At 42.9% G+C, this 17,740-nt stretch overlaps 1 protein-coding gene across 4 annotated transcripts in view; it reads right to left on the bottom strand.

Annotated features, from left to right (window-relative positions):
* slc1a2b (solute carrier family 1 member 2b) overlaps nt 1-17,740 on the bottom strand; it is a 30,482-nt gene extending 12,742 nt beyond the window's left edge. Inside the window, exon 1 of one of the 4 annotated variants that reach the window (XM_020078437.2) lies at nt 17,515-17,740. Coding sequence is in view for 2 of the 4 variants with exons in the window: in XM_020078436.2 (XP_019933995.2) it covers nt 2,555-2,559 (5 nt within the window). In the remaining 2 variants the exon portion in view is untranslated. Of the gene's footprint in view, nt 1-2,554; nt 2,823-3,010; nt 3,134-17,514 lie in introns of those variants that run through there. The other 3 variants (XM_020078438.2, XM_020078436.2, XM_020078439.2) reach the window with 3 other exon arrangements.

Genomic DNA, 17,740 nt, shown 5'->3' with positions numbered 1-17,740 from the left:
TTGTCCATACAGCGTTATCATTCAGTTTACATCACATGGTCACGTTCGGTCATGTGGGGTCACAGTGACAATAGGTAAAGCATTATGCAAAGAAGAACACCATTAAACAGAAATCAGTCATTCTGCATGTGCTTAAAATATTCGAAAACAATAAATGAAGAAGCAATTGTACATTATGAAAAATATTTCAAGTGTGTCATCAAGCTGTCAGTCCAACACTGTTCATGGATACAACAGGATGCTGCTTGTAAAACTACTGTTCGAGTTTTGTGGTTTCAATGAGAACAGATTCAGTTTTTCTCTGTAGTAGAGAGTAGACATCTGTTAAGACTTCTGTAAGTATTATTATTAACAGCTATGATTTTATGGGATTTTAGAAGAATTTACAAGCATTTCAACATTATGTAATGATACTGATTATAATAACTTTCTGGATGATTTGACCATCCAGATATAATTAGATATATCATAGTTATACACATGAAGTATATAAAGCAGCATTCTAAAACAGCATTCACATCGACAGATCACACTGAAAAAAAACCACAAGTTTTAGACTCACCAAAATTAAGCTCACATTGAGCATTATGTAATGTTTATAATTAATTACAACACGAGCAGACAAACACTGACAAAAATCTCCTGGTGGATTTCTTTGAGAATTAATTTAGGACGACAATGAAAAGGAGAAACAGATGGAGAGGAAGAAAAAAAAGAAAATGCCAACTTTACAGAACTAGCACTTCACAAATTGTAGGGAGGAGGAGCAAAAATTGCCTGTTATACACTCTCCTATGCATTCTCAGATATGACTGTGAAAGAGTTCATTTGAAATCACACAAAACCTCATTCAATTTTAGGAGAGAAAAGAAGAGGGGGGGCGTTTATATCCATTGTCTCCTTTAAAGTTGAAGAAACAATTTATCAAATTGTGGGACTTGCTTTGACATATATTTTGAGTATGATTATGTGTTGCTTTATATCTTTAACGACCCAACAAAGAAGAAAGTTGGGGTGGATACAAAGAAAAGCAAAGAAGAAATAATGTGTGTCTGCCCTTTCACCTCACCCCTGGGTTCATGGCCTTTAACTCAAAAAGAGAAGCCACAATGGTGAAGTTAATTTGTTTTGTTTGCACACCCTCCCCCTATAGTCCACTAGGAAGTTAGAACACTTCATAGATATTAATCAAGTCGCCTGTCAGGTTTTTTTTTCTTAGAGCTGAAACTTGATCAAAGAAATTCAAATCAATAGACATCAGTGGGAGAACTTCCTTTCGACCGAAGGGTCTGTATTGTGTCATTGTTGCTGTGGAAGTAGTCACTAATAATTCCACATGAGCACACAGACACACGGAATCGCACACTAAAAGATGCACCTCCCCCGGCTTTGTGTATCGCTGCATTGTGAGCTTGGCTATAGAAGACTACCTGGTCGGCTTCCAGGCGCACAGATGGATATGTCTTATCTCATCTTATTCATTTCAAAGTGAGGTGTGAAAAACAGAAAATACATGTAAACAGCAGGGAAACAGTCGCCACCATCACACTCTCTCGCTATTTCATACTTCTGATAAAAAACCCTGGATGAATTAGTAAAACCCCCAGAAATAAAACCATGAAATATTATGCATTCAAGGGAGATCTCATTCCACAAGAGTGATGATGATGACGGCTGTTAATTGAGTTTTCCACCCTTTTCTCTCCCTTTTCATTATTTTTAGCATGAAGAAAGAGAGCGGAAGCAGATGTTAGACGTCACAGAGGTCGGATATTATTCTGTCATGATCCTCTCATTAGCGCTTCTTTCCCCAAGTCAGAGACAGATGAGAGTGGGTCTCTGCAACCCAATGATCGATGAATATGAGAATATGCAGCAGGATAATAAACTCCTGCATAGAGGTGCTATTTCATTCTAGTAGAGGAAAAGGTGTTTATTTTATGGCATGATTTTAAAAGAAGGTAAATACCCTTTGCTGTTTTTTTTATTTAAACTTTCATTAACATGGCATGAGATTTGAATTCATTATCTCAGCTCTAAAGAATCATTCCGGGAAATTGAATCTTCTTCTGTCTCCACGTAAATGGATTTGAGCTGCTTCTGTTCGAAACTGAATACAAAAGCCTTCACTGCGATGTTGAAAGCCGCTCATGAAGTGACTATAATTGATTTTGACGAACACGTCCGGCAAAGTTCATGATTCGAAAGTCATCACACACAGTTTGTTCTCCTCCGTCTCTAATTGGATCACTTAAGAAAGTGGTTAATCTCAGCCTAGGACTTAATCAGATTAATTTCATTACAGGACTCTGAAGCCATAACGAATTCATGAAGATTATAATAAAACACCTGATATCCAAATATGTGACACAACCTCAACTATAAGATGATAAAATTATTAAAAACTACAAAGTGTACCCTACATAAGTTCTCTCATTTTCTGCTGATGAATAACAACTTTTAACTTAGACATAAAAAAAGTGATTGCATGAGTGGGCTACAGTAAATGAAGTAAGTTATACCTAGAAATGTAAATGGGATGCATGGTACTTACTTCATTTCCAGTGGAGTTGAGGTAACTGCTATATAAATTAACTATGGGATAAAACTCCAGGCTTTGGTATTTAAGAGCGAATCAGCACAAGAAATTGTTAACGGGATCACAACTCCATCTCAAAAACAAAAGAAGTGCTGCCAGATGTCAGAGGATAAGGTCCCTGGTAGAGCCGGCGGCAGGAAGCACCAGAGCTCTGCTGACAGCTAGGGGCTCTCAGCTGTCCGAGCAGCTCGTCCAAACGCATCAAGAGAGGAGCGAGTCAACACAGCCCAGACGACAAACCCATTCACAGCCACAGCAACCTGAATTACCCCATCCTGATGTCTGCACCCCAGTCCCCAGTCCCCACCCCCCTGACTCCATCACCACTACCAGCTACAGCCAGCTAAGCTACACACCAAGATACACAGCACGCATACACATCAAACAAACCTAGCATAAAAATATAAATACCTGCAAATGAAAAAGTGGAGGGGAGGAGTCAATATCGGAGCTTAACAGTCAAATCCATCAGGGGATCCTCCCTTCCCTGGACCCTGTAATCCCCCCAGAGAGCACAGTCGCAGACTCATCCCAGCTACGAGGGATGGCGAGGGTAAGGCCGGGCTGCTGGGATTTGAGCATGAGGATGCCTGCTAATGGAACTGTGCTATGCTTTGTAAGTAGCCCTTTCGCTGAGAAGGGAATAAACAAAGGAATGACGTGTGGGAAAATTTAATATCCATAATGTTGTGGTTTGGGGGCTTTGAGGTCAATTCTGATGGACAGCAGAGAGAAGTTAATGTTTATGGCTGCCTGTTGTTATGCTGCAACATAATATTATATCACAGCAGGTGCTCTCTGCAAATGGGGATGCTACAAAAGACCAATCATCAATATCTTTTGATTCAAAGGCAGAGTAGTTGACATCATGGATCATTTGTAATGATCATTGTCATGTCTTTTTACGATACTGTCAAAAAATGTTTCTCACATGCCCACCAACATATAGATTTACATATCCCAGCTATTCAATATGACTCCAGAGCTCCAAGGTCCGAGCTACAAATGGCCACCGTGATTCATGTGAGGATGGTGTCACACTGATTTCTCTCTAGTCTCCCAGCAGCATGGGACTTCAAATCGTATTGAGCAGTATCACATCATTCTAATTAGGGAAATGTGTTGGAAAGCTATTTCCTCATCAGACAAATGACTGGCTGCACAACAAAAGCCAGAGGAATGCCATCTCTGTCGGCAAAGGTTGTGTCATGAGAAATCACTCATCCTAAATCCATGGACATGTCATGCTCATTCAAAGGGCTCTCTCGGGGAAAATGGAGCATTTTCGGGGATGAGAGCGAGGGACCAAGACAGAGAAGAAGGGGTTACAGGAGAGGGGGTTTTTGAGAGGGACACTAGGGGAAAAGGGGTACTGGGGTCACACCAGCACCTCTCAGCCAAAAGAGGGGCCTGTGAGGGGAAGGCTGAGGCAGCCATCCCTGCTCTTGGCTGGTGCCATGTGAAGCTCTCTGCTTCCTCTCTCTTCCTTCTGAGGGGCTTTGTTTCACACGCAAACAGTGGCAGTGGCCCCAACTCGCCCGGCCAAGCGCTGCATCCAAACTGGCAGGGGTGAGAAAGGAAGGGAGGGGGGCTTGAATGGGCGGGGGGGGGGTATTAGGGTATAGCGCAGGGAGGGAGGGCAGTGGGCATTTCCAGAATGCCAGTTCTTTTGCACCACTGATGTCATGCCTGTGCCCACCGTGGGAGAGCAGCGGAGGGACCAAGGCACCCCCCCCCCTCCACAGTCTCTTTTTCCAGGATGAATGAATCTTTCAGAAGCAGCACCCATTGTGTCCCATAATCGACAGCGATTATCCCGATTTTATGCTGCCTTCCCAGTGCGAGGAGGTTCCCCGAGTGCTGGCATTGAGGGCCGCCGCGATGCAGCAAGGACCACGAGGGGTTGTCGTAGCAACACTCTGTGGCTTAGTTAGAAGGAGATGAAGGGGGGAAAGAGGAAGCTAATGCCACACACACATCCCACACACACACCACAAAAAGATGGGATGCAGCTTGATAGATTAGCAGCTAATATCTTTACATCACCAGAGTAAATTTCATATCAACAAAGAAAGTTGTGAAGCATTGAAACGCTTCTTAAGCATCTACATAATTGATGACAATCATTGCCACTCTACCAACCACAACATGATCTTAAATAATAACACGTTTGCGTTGGAGACCACTGGTGTGATTATACTTCTCTAATTCAATATATATTTTGATCCTTGCGATCGCACAGGGGGAAATGTAAATGAGGACACCAGTTTCCCACTGGTTTCTCAAGGGGCCCGATGCCCGTTCTCATGACTGGTGCATCACAATATACTGTGAGGTAAAGACAACTGGAGCCGGGCCAGACTCCGGATATATCTGGCCCCCGTGGGCCTCACAGCCACTTGCCATGCAGTGGGAAGAAACGGGCTCACACATCGTGGCTGCCTAGAAGCTGTGAAAAAGCATCCCCCACCCACCCCTCTCTACTTCCCCCAATGAAGCTCTTAGCAAACACTTCAGGTTGTGCCGTGCATAGGAAGCGGGAGATAAATTCCAGCATCAGAAGAAAGGGAAGCATTGTCACTCTACGCCTCTCATTTATGTATCCCTAGAAGGACGTTTGGATGAATACATTCAGTGATAGATGAGGTAGATGTGTGGACTATCATGCAAATCTGGTTTAGTCCATCAGCATTGCAACCTTCTGTTCTTCAATAGAGGAAGACCCTCAAAGAGTGCCGCTTGCTAAGAAACAGTATCTCTTATAAGTGCAGGGACCGGTGCAAAACAAGCTTTCCCATCAGGTGGAAGTTGCCTCAAACCTAAACCCCAAATACCAGGAATGAATCAACACTGCCGTGTCCCCACATTCCCAAGGTTTCTCCAACAAGCGCTCAAATTAAATGAATCTACCAAGGTCTCAGGAGGTTAATGGAGATATTATTGCTCAATGATTGGAAAATATGTTTCATTATCAGCCTTTGCTCTGCACATGAATCTTTTAAATATGTCTGCTTATATTAAGCTCAGGCATACATGTCAAGCTACTCCATCTACTACCTTGGTTCCTATCATCTACAACAGAATATCTGTTACAGGAGCGTAGCCTTTTTTTGCATTTGTTTTATTCAAGAGAGTGACCTCACACAGAAGTGTGCAGAGTCACTCAGCGGTGCAAATTGTTTCCAAGTGAGAACAGAGTGAGAATAAAGTTGTATCAAAGACTGGGACAGAGCCAAAGGACCTGCACAGTGAACGACGCTGATTTTTGCTGATATTCTCCAAAATCAATTCCACATTCCCACTCACTATTTCTACACATTTACAGTCTAATTCCACAACATTACTTAGCTGCTGCATAGATCAAAACAAATCAGACATCAACAGTTATTAGAGCGTGTAATCAGTAATATATTGTTGAGGCTTTATTCATTTGTGGGAATAGAAAACACTTTTGCAGCATGATTATTTTTGCAGAATAAAGCCATTCACAGCCATCAGAAATTACAAGAATCAATTAGGAGGAAAGAAATGCTTTAACTCTTAACAGTTCAACTTTGAAATGTAAATGGAAAGGCACTATAATGAAAAAGCTTAGATAAAGATGCTTTATATATTTTGACTTTTATTTTCTTTATAGTATATAGTAGAAGATCTAAATAATTCATTCTGACATTTTATTACCTGCTGTTGATCTGATTCTTTCTTGCAGTTATTGTCAAGGGCTATTTTAGAAGTAATTTGGCAGTTTGATCTTCAAGGTGTGATCCTTGTAAACTGATATAGTGGAGCTCTCAACTCAGGTCAACCTGACTCTGTATAGTTCTGAAGGAGCCGCAGTTACCAGTTTAGCAGGAGACCCTGAAAGTTGTCATTATTTATTATCATATATACAACTGTATAAACTGAGAGGATAACACATGTATTGACAGCTGACAGCAATTCAGCAGTAAATATTTGCATGTTAATATTATCTGCAAAAGGACAAAACTAAAAATGTGGTTTCTCTTCCACTTCAGCTCGTTTAGGGGCAAGTAAATAAATTCTTCTCAGTTTTTTACTCCTGTGAACATGGGTCCTCTGCAGTATTGCAATATCACATGGTATAAGTGTTGGGCCACTACTTTAAAATCAGAAGGTCTACTTTTAAAATCTTAAGGTTAGACTCAGAAACTCTTTTGTGCATTCATCAGTCCTCAAGATCAAATATACATTGAAGGGTCATAGATATATTTTGCGAGTTTTTTAAATGTTAAATGTTTTTTTTGTCCAAATTGAATGTGGTCTTGCATATGGAGCCTCCATCTGTGTCTACAACATCATCAATCTCCTTTTCAGTTAGTGCATTGTAACAGCTGTAACACTGTCCCTGCGCTTTCACCACATTTTCAGTTTTTACCATTCTATTTTACAATCAGGCTGCAACGGCATCCTGACAGTGCCTGATAATGCATGACTGAACCATAGGTGCCCGTCCCTCAGCATCCTCTAAGGTTTCCCTTTGTTTGCCACGACTCTTTGTGTCAATAATGAGACGGTCATTAGAGGGAGCCTCTGGGAATCCTCAGGCTAGTGTTGTAGTCTGCATTGGTCTCTCAGATGTGACCAGTCCCACTGTAATTATGTGCTAACTGCCCATTATGCCTGAGAGCGGTTGTCATTGGACTGAATATGGTGATTCCCATCCGCCTGGTTAATGTCTACAGAGAAACTTAGTTTGATAGCATCTAATCAAACTTTAGCTTGACACTCAAATATATGGTCCAATATATGCTGGACCCTACACTCGTATTCCATGTTTAATCTTTTGTAACTCTCACTGTCTCTAGGTGATGTTCTCAGAGTGATGCTATTTTTTTCAGTTGGGTCCTTCGGAGGATTTTGTTTCTCCCCTCCCCCCCATCGTTTGCCTAAAGCTGCTCGGATGAAAGGTCATCGGATGAAGGAAGATCATCCATAGTCATGTGAGATTTTCCTGCCGCACCTCCCCTCAGCCTCCTCCATCACATGAGGTGTTCCACACCTACAGCTCATCCCTCATCTCTCTCTACCTATAGTCGCTCCTGTGTTCACGTCAGCCACATATGAAGCGATGCCACACTGTTATCATTAGCAAAGGCGCATCTGTTTGACAGAGCTGGCGATACAGCAGCACGTAGGTTTTTGATGGTTTCGGCCCGATCCCCACAGGACCTCATTAAATGAGCCAGTAAGGCAGGACCACCCCTCCCCCTACTACAACCAAAGCTATGGCATACCCGTTACATTGCTGAGAAAGGGATGACAGAAGCAGAGAGAGAGATGTATAGTCGACAGAGGAAAGGGTGGGAGGGATAAAATGAATAGATGTGTAACAATGTATGGGGGAAGGGTGGAGGGAAAAAAGGGGGAGGGTGGAAAAATGGAAGGTGTGGCTGATGAAGGTATAAGCATGGAGACAAAGGAATGAAATGGCAAACAGAAGAGGAAATCAGGGTTGGAGTGAATGTCAGATTAGAGGTAATCAATTGAAGGGGGTGAGTGAGACGGTGCACGTCTCTATAGTGATATGACGAGCGCTTGTGTTTCCAGGTTATCTGTGGATACATGAGGAGCTGACATCTGTGTTGGGCAGCTGGCTCTGGGAAAATGGGATTACTGCATTACTTCATACATCGCTAGACTCACCTGCCACACTCTCAAATTTAAATATGTGTAGACGATACGTGCAAATACTCTCACTGTGCACCCCCCGACACCAACCCCCCTCTGGCTTACATTAGTCCGAGCACAACACATGTTGCAGGCACGCGCGCAAAATATTGCACTGTCGTCTGCGGCCATAAATCTCTGCTGGTCCAGTCCCGCAGCGGGGTGAGGGCGGGGTTACAGTCCCAATCAGGATTTGCCAATAAGAGGACTAAGGAGGATGGATGTTCTCTCACTAATTAAACTCAGGGGTCTGTAGGGAGTGAGCACAGCCCGCAGCAGTAGCCGTGCCCCGCTCTCCTCACACCACCCCGCAGCGTAGACAGAAAGGGCATTCCTGAACACACATGCATATATGCACACACACACACACACACACACACACACACACACACACACACACAAACACACACACGCTGCTCATTTATCAGCTAAGCAGCACAACCACTGGCACACACATACATCCAGCAAGCACATAACTCAACAAAATATGTAAATTTTTCATACAGAGTGTTATATTGTGTCAAGCTCATATGGTTATAAAAATGAAAGATTTTAAAATGTAGTAATTACTATAAGTAAATATCGTTTAATAATTCCACTGCAGGGAAATTGGCCAGTTAATTAGATAGTTTCAATAAATGTGTGAATGTGAATATCATACAAATGTATGTGCTGAGGCATATTTGCTGTATATTTAAGTTATCACACCCTAGTGCCACAAAATATACTGGATACTTTCTACAACATCATTTCTGAGGTATACACTACAACCAATGTTATAGTGTAGTGCTTGAACTCCAGTGCTTCTTGGATATGTGCCATATGGTATTTACTGGTAGATGTCATGCTATGCTCATTACTGTAAACATAAGCTGAAACATATGTAGACATGGCCTGTGGGGGTGATGGAAACACATTTTGTGTAAGGTAAGATCATTAAATAGCTGAAAACTCCTCGTCTGCGCATCTGCACTGAACAAAACACATCACATCGAGGATCTGACCAGAACCCAACAAGGAGGAGAGGCGGATCAGGAAAGTGGAGAATTGTGACAGAGCTGTCAGTGTCTCACTCTCTCTTCCTCATTACAAATTCTCTCTCTCTCACTGTCTCTCCCACAGCTTCTCCCTGTTTCTCCCTCTTACTCACACACACACACACACACACACACACACACACACACACACACACACACACACACACACACACACAGGTCTGATGGACTTGGACCTTTCGAACTGTGTTTTCATCTTGTTCTGTCTTGTTTCTAGGCACCAAAGCACACGGGGCATCAAACCCTTGGACCTGTATGAAAACCTGGTGTGATCTGGGTCCAGCAAACAGAGACAGGCAAACAGAGTTTTTAATCAACAAATTCAATGACGTGTGACGTGAATATATCATAAAAGAAATCTGCAAAGATGTTCTAAGTGATATTTCTGATTTGTGTTGAAACATTAACTTTTTTTTTCCTTTTTATAGAATCAAACTGTTTGTAACATTACGTGTGTGAGGCTTCTACTCTCTGTACGTCTGCTTTCCTTTCAGGACCACTTCACTGACTCTGTTCTTTCAGAACCACATCTATTCTGTGTTTTCCTCAGATTCTTAAAATCCTGTGAAAACAGGAGCGAACCTTCGCCTATTACTGACTGCTGTTACACATGAAAAGCCACAGGGGGACCCCTGCCGCTCCTCAGCTCGTTGTTTTTCTTCCTGTGTCATTATTCACTGCATACTTTGTCAAGCAATGTAAATATTTCTTCAGGCACATGCAGCACTGGAATGCCATTGAGAGCAAACACGCTTGCCTAATTCTGACAGCCCGCTTATAGTCACAGTCTTGTCAGAAGATCTGGGCAGAAGCATTTTTGACACATTTCCATTGTTTGATCCCCGACGCAGCCAAATCCCCAGAGCACAGTGATCTTGGGCCGCTCAGAGGAGGGTAAACCCCCTATAGTCTGCACAGATCTAAATTAATTTAACTTGACAGCAAACGACAACAAAAAGTATAATCTATTTAATTCACCTGTGAGGTAAATTCAATACAAAAAACAATTGGAGATTATATTATGTGATTAACACTTTCCTGTTCACCTGATGGATGGATGGATAGATAGATAGATAGATAGATAGATAGATAGATAGATAGATAGATAGATAGATAGATAGGTGGACGGACGGATGGACAGATAGATAGAATGATAGATAAATGGAATAATCAGATATAAAGATATAAGGATAGAATAATCGATGGATGGATGGATAGAGAGAGCTTCTAATTAACCAGTGCATAATGTGCAGAGCCAAAACCCTCAAACAAAACCCTCTCTGTGTTAATCAGCCATTGAGGCGAGCTGCTCTTGGAACACGCCACCCCGACCAGAATAATGGGCCACTTTACAGGCCTCCAAGTTAGTTCACAGAATCTCGAGCTGGGAAACCGCTAGCACAGGGTTCATGGGGAGGAGGGGCAATTTAATTGTTTCCTCCGTTTTTGTTTTTGTAACCCCCCCCCAAACACACACACACACACACACACACACACACACACACACACACACACATGCCCCCCTCCTCTTTTAGGTCTGAAAAGCAGGCTAACAAACAGGCAATGAAGGGGATTGTTGTGTGTTCCGCTGGACGAGTGGGTGAAGTAAACACAACTAGATGGCGGGGTCCATCAGCTGGGCTCCTCGTTAGGATGGGATAGGCCGAGCAGTGGGGAGCAGCACACATGCAGGATAGGGATTGGTCAGGCATGTGTGGGGAAGGAAGGGGGTGAGGGGCCACTGGCAGTATTGGGGGAGAAAAGGGGAGGGGGGTGAGAAAGAGAGAGCGAAAGCGAGACAGAGCAAAAAAAGGGGGGGGGGGTTATTCCGGAAGAAGTGGGAGGTGGACGTGGGTGCTGATGTTACTCCTCCGAGTGTGGGCATTGTGTTTCCTTTTTTTTTCACCGAAGTTCTCATGCATGTCCCGTGTTTGGCTCCAGAAAACGTCCCCGAAAGTGATGGAGCTCTCTGAGATTAAGCGGACAAGTGGCAGCTCCGCTCAGTGCTCCCACAGCTCGGGCTATTTACATACTCAAGAGGAACATTAATGCCGACCGATGCCCCCGAAGCCGAACAAAGAGGCACACAAACCTGCCTCAGGGGCCCATTACGCACTTAATTGAGGATTTGTGGAATAGTAAAAAAAAAAAAGGGGCAAAGGAAGAGGAAGGTGGGAGAGATGGGGGAGGGGTAGTGAGTGAAGTGGGTAATGAGAATAGTTTTATTTGAATTTTAACTTAGGAAAGTTCCCAGTCATCTTCGCATTCAGTGGATATAGCAGGAGGATCAAATGTGAAGTAATATCCAGCTTCATCTTTGTCACCATATGGAACCTCGAGGCATTATCCAATCCTCCTTTTTCCTATTCATCCTCTTTATACCCTTTTCGCTGATCCCCCCCCATTATCCACATTATGAAACTGTCATAAAAGCTTTGCTCTAGAAAAGAGAAAGGATGCGAGGAGACAAGCAGCAACTCAGTCAATTTCTCCACATTTCAAGGAACATAAAAAGTCCTCCTTAATATAGTTTTTAAGCATAATTTGAATAAGGTGATATGGTCGAGTCCAAGCATCTTTCTAGAATTTAAATGAAAGTAAAAGGTTAAACATTTATTGATTTATATTGAAATGTCAGACTGAGGATCAGGAATACCAGGACAAATCCCAGTGGGCGGCCACATCGGTGGGTGGGGTTGACTGTCAAGTGGGCTGTCACATTGGTGGGCCGGTGGACCATCATGTCATTCAGGCGCTGGGCTCACTTGCCAGTCACATGTCATCCAATCGCAGAAGTTTGATTTTCTTTCCCAGTCCAACCCTGCATATAATTTGTTGTGTCTTGAGCCATAATGTTTACAGAGCGATGGCACAAGCCAAAGTACCCCCACCTCATAACACGGTGCAAATCCATCTGACTGAATCTGCAGATGAAGTCGTCTATTTGTTTTGAACGACTAACTCAATGTGCTTTAATTATGATTCTTTTGTTGGTGCACAGTGGGCCGATTGTTCTCACTGGCATGGTCTTTGGTGCCAAGAGAAAGAAAAAAAAAACAACAACACCCCCCCCCCCCCCGTCCACTCTCAGAGCAATTCCGTGACTCCCCCGCTGACCTGAATTCCAACATAGCAGGTGCCAATGGGATGTGGGTGGTTTGGGGTTTTCGGAGGACAGTGGCAGTGGTGGAGCGGTGGGTGGGATGGGGCCATCACTGTACCAGTAAACACTGACTCAGTCCCCTCTGGGGCCCCCCAGCCAGTATGTGAATGTTAATGTCCAACGTTAACACTGAGAAGTGACTGAATCTGAGTCATAGTGAAAATACATTTCTCGGAAATGTGTAAAAAAAAAATGATCAGAGGAGTTCACAGTATTTTTCAGGATGTTTGCCTCACACTCGTCTCTTAGCTTTGAAAATCAATGTACATTTCTTTAACATGTGGACCTGACAGGCTGTGACACATGTGAGCTACTGTTACCATGACCTCTGACCTGTGTACCAGATGGGACCCAACACAAAACTCCCACATATTGTTTGCACTGGCAGCACAGACATTTGTGAAATGTTTTATTCAACATAAGAAATGATCAACGACAAGAACATTGAAATCACTTCAGATTCATACATTTGAATTAGAATAAATTGAAATAATTCTGGTTGCACAAACAACTAAAAAAATGTACGTATGTTTTTTAATTGAATAGTTTCAGTTAAAGAATATACGTACATCTTTTTCTGGTTTATAATATCTATATGTGTCACAGTACTTTCTATGGTACATACTTCATGTATCAACGTTTTATTCTGCAGCTGATCCATGTATGGGTTTTTATGATTTATTGAATATTGTCCATTTCTGTTCTGACGTAGGAGCTCATCCAACTCAGCAAAGTTCCCAAACGACAGATGTCATGACATGACAGCACATGGAATAATCCTCAGAACACATATATAAAATGGATTGCAAATAAGATGTTATTAAAAAGCAAAGCCATATAAATTAATAGCAGAAAAGTGTCCATTCAATGATAAACACACGAGGTTCCACTTTGGGAGGTTCTGCTCCTTCCCTTCCAGATTGTCTGGGCAGTTTAAAGACTGCTGCTGTCTCATAGCAAGATCTGAAGAAATGCCTCGACCACAGCCAGCAGAGATCTATCGCTCTGCCACCCAGCAGCAGACTCGCTGCTGAATGCCTGTGTTTCTGTTCCTGTGCAGTCATACAGAAGTGAAGGGAGGCAGGCTCTTTGTTTGGTCAACCCATGGGAAAGGCCTCACTCTGTTCATCTCTCTGAGAACTGGTACACTGATTCTATAGGCAGGACTACAGGAGCAAAAAACAAAACTAAATGAGCATGAATCCCTCATAGTGGGAAGATTCACACCGGGATCACAGTGATGAGGAGGAGACGGATCATGATCCAAGGTCCGGCAATAAAGAGAGCGGGTTCTGGCGTTCAGGGAAAATTAGGTGCAGAATTGAAGGAGTAGATATTAAAGTAATTGGGGAGGACTGAGGAAGTGAAAGGAACAGCTAAGGGAAGAAAAAGAGGAGTATTGAGAGAGTGAGAAAAGAAGAGACAGAGACGGACGAGCATGAGGGTGGTAAAGAGTGAAAAGAGGAACTGGATGGCACTTTGGCAGCTTCAGCGTATTCCCAGGAGGATTACTCAAGCACTGGATGCCACAGACTGCCAGCAAGGCATACAGAAGTTCCATGAATGGATGCACAAGGACACACACACACCCGAGGACGCACAAACATATTGCTAGACGCCTCCCCTGTCACCTGTTTCCTGTCTTCCATCTTTTACCCAGCTCCTGGCCTTTTTTTAAAACCTCTTTCTTCGAATTCCAACACTTTTGCCAGCTTCTTCTCCGCGACCCCTTTTTTCTCACCCTCTATCTACATCAGTCTCTCTGCAGTGAGTCGAGAGGTTTGACTTGGCCAGCAATCGGACAGGTGACATGTGCTGCATCCCCGGGCTGCGTGTGCGGCCCCATCTTCTACCCTCTTCACTCACACACTCCCTCACTCCATCCTTTGGCCATTTATCTCCTACCAACAACAGAGAGAGGTCTAAATTTTACAGTCTGTCTTCCTCGTCTTCTTCACTTTCCGTCACTCCCACATCTTCAAATTACTCCCCCGCTCTCTCCAACACTTCTGGCAGTGTAAAATCTCAGTTTATCTGGCAGAAGCTGAAGTGTTTCCACATTGTTCAAGGGTTTCATTGTTTTTCCGGGGCGCTAAACAGCACTGAATAAAATTACGGAGCAGTGCACGAAACCAGAAGACAAAGAGGGAAATAGATTGGGCCCTATCTGCAGCCTGCGTTTGAAATTCCCAGGTATTTTATTAAAAATATAAAAATAAAATAAAACCATAATTCCACATTCTCTCCATTACATGTGAAAATCCTCTAGAATTCAATTAATCTCCCAGTTTACTCTGCAGCAGTGTAAATGCAATTTTCTTTTAATCATCATTCCTGCTTCCTGGTGATGGCTCATTTGCCATCTGGTCTCCCATTACCACTCATCACATGAGTATCCCACACAAATCCATCCAGAGCATTCGTCTTCTAATAATAATAATACAAATTCTCAAGCGCAACACACCACTTGAACCAATCCATAAAAACAGCCTAGATTGATTGGTAGAAATGTAATTTTCACACTCAATGGAGATGCTGTTAGTTGATCAGCATATTGATTTTTTGGGCCAGTGTGCTGTTACTTCCTTTGCCTCTCCTTTAATATTTACCCCTGACTTGCTTATCTACACAACTACCCTCCCCCTATGTGTGTGTGTGTGCCTCGCAGAACAAAGACGCACTCACACAACACACGTCCATGTAAACATCTACTCTGCCCTGAGTACCCTGAGCAACTACCCTAATTAAAGACACATCTTCACAGATGGTTAACATAACACATTTCTGAGAAATATGATTTTGACTCATTTCACTTCCAGTCGGGGGAAGGCGCTGCTGCAGGGTCTAGTCTGGGCATGTGACAGCCTGCAAGTATGAGTGTGTGTGTGTGTGTGTGTGTGTGTGTGTGTGTGTGTGTGTGTGGATGAAAGGTTGGTACTTTCTTAATTCAACAAACCTTATTACCTATAACAGTTATAGTCGCATCTTAACATGGTTTTGTCATCACTGTCACAAATATATTTGAATAGTGATTAATAATGCAATTAATTTCAACTTAATCTTAATCCATCAGTGACATTATAAAGGGAGCTTCCTTAATAAGGTGTTAGGATATAAACGCATCATCTATAAAGAAAAGTATAATTCCATACAATCTTTTCTTTACTTAAATTCATCCAATATACTCAATAGACTGAATCAATTGATTGTTTGAACTTTTAACGTCATAAAATGTTAAGAAAAATATTAGAAAGACAAAAAATCCAGGAAAAATAATTTGTTTCCTATGATTTCCTGACAAACGCTGGTAAAAAGGATTAATGTGACAAGCCCAGATAAAAGTCGCTGCATGAATTCCCGTTCACTCATGATGCTCTTCTCTGTAAACAAATGCAAATTATGTGCATAATGTGGCCAAACACTCCCACTGATGTAGACTCTCATGTGTGTGAATTGGCTGTGACGGCAGCATGTAATCCTTATTTAAGAAAAAAGACATGCATTTTTCCTTTAAATGACTCATCCTGCCTTTCAGCATGTGTGAGCTTTCATTCACGTAAAGGCAGCAAATGCCACAGTACAGTAGCAGAGCAGCCTGTGGGAAAAGGACAAAACGCATTAGATGCATGGACACTTTCCTTTACAGACTCTCCCGGCAATTATGCTGAAGGCCAAGGGCTGTTCACATCACATCCCTTCCACACAGTACACACATGGTACAGCCCGTTCCCTCCACCATGGACCACCTACAGCGGAGGCAACATGTCCAGTGAAAAAACCCAACATATACTCTTTATCTGTTCCATGCAGAACCTCAACCTGCAACCAATCATCGATACGCTGTTGACGAAGGCGTCTCCAAACACACCCTGCTCACGTTTTCATGTGACAAGCCAAGAGTAATGCTGAGGGCGACCAACTGAAGGTGCCAAGGCAGTTGGTTTCCATGGTGACGCTGATGGTGCTATTGGAAAACTGTGTGTGCACGTGTGCGTGCATGTGTTTTATGAAGGAGGGAAGGGGCTGCAATGATTGGCTCAAGAGGTGGGTGGAGATGGTAACAAGAATTCCAGTTTTCCCATGTTTTGGGAAAAAATTGATGTGCCACCAGGATTCCATGGATGACTCCAATGCTGATAAATAAAGCATCAAAGGAGGGAAGATAATGACGATTAAAAAAACATCATGTCTGTCAGAGACAAACAGGTTAACGAAATCATGCCAATCTAATAAAAGTCTCTGTAAGAGCAGCCAAGAAAACTCAAACACAAACAACTTGTTGACCAGATTGGTCCAGAGAGGTTGTACTGAATCACTTCAGCTGCACCTGGTGTCTATAACCAATGCTGCTGTAGGGAAATTAAGTCCAGAGCTTCCTTCGTCTCTGTGAAACACAAATGTGCGCGTGGCTGAGGCGCACAAGGTTTGGCTGACGCGCACAACAATTAAAAACGCACAAGAAAGATAATTAAGAAAGTGTTGCCCGAGACAAAAGTGCACATTTGCTTGTTGGTTGTGATGTTATTGACAGAGGCAGAAAAGGTTCTACGTTATATACACATACACTGAATCTATCATTTTGAAGAAACCTGAAGAAAGGTGTGAGGAACTGCAGCTCTTTTGTTCAGCCCTGTAATGTAATGTTGACGCTCTGCGCTCCGGGACTTGTCCACCGCAGCCTCTCACTTTAAACCTGTATATTATCGCCTATATGATAAAGTGTCGCAATATGTAAATACTTCTGTATTCAAAAATGTGCAAAAGCCCTCAGTGGATCATTTGAGGAAGATCTGCTGCTCAACTTGAAATCTGAAATGTTTTCACGCACAAACAACCTCTCAGGTAAATCAGTGGTTTTTAATTAACCTGTAACTTGTGATAACAAAAAAAATAAATTAAGATTCGATAAAGACGCTCCACAGTCATCCTCTCCACCGCTCGTCGTCTATCATCTCCTGCTGGCAGACTAAAATAAAAAAAACTATAATAAAAAAAAAGCAGCATCTTACCTTTGTTGAAAACCACGGTGATAAAAAGTTTTTGGTCTTGTCCCCTCGCAGGGTCTTGTCGCATCCGCTTCGGAGACGGGAGGCCACGGGGCGTGCAGCGGTCCAGGACAGGAGCGGGTTCACTCACCACACGGAGGGATTTTCTCTGTAAAATCCGAGGAGCGCCGCAGCTCAACGATCCCACTGAATGAGCTGAGCCTCACCTCGATCCACGGCGTTTTACTCC

Source organism: Paralichthys olivaceus, chromosome 7, assembly GCF_024713975.1.
Source record: "Paralichthys olivaceus isolate ysfri-2021 chromosome 7, ASM2471397v2, whole genome shotgun sequence".
In the NCBI taxonomy this organism is placed as follows: Eukaryota; Metazoa; Chordata; class Actinopteri; order Pleuronectiformes; family Paralichthyidae; genus Paralichthys; species Paralichthys olivaceus.
This window is presented reverse-complemented; position numbering and strand designations above follow the sequence as displayed.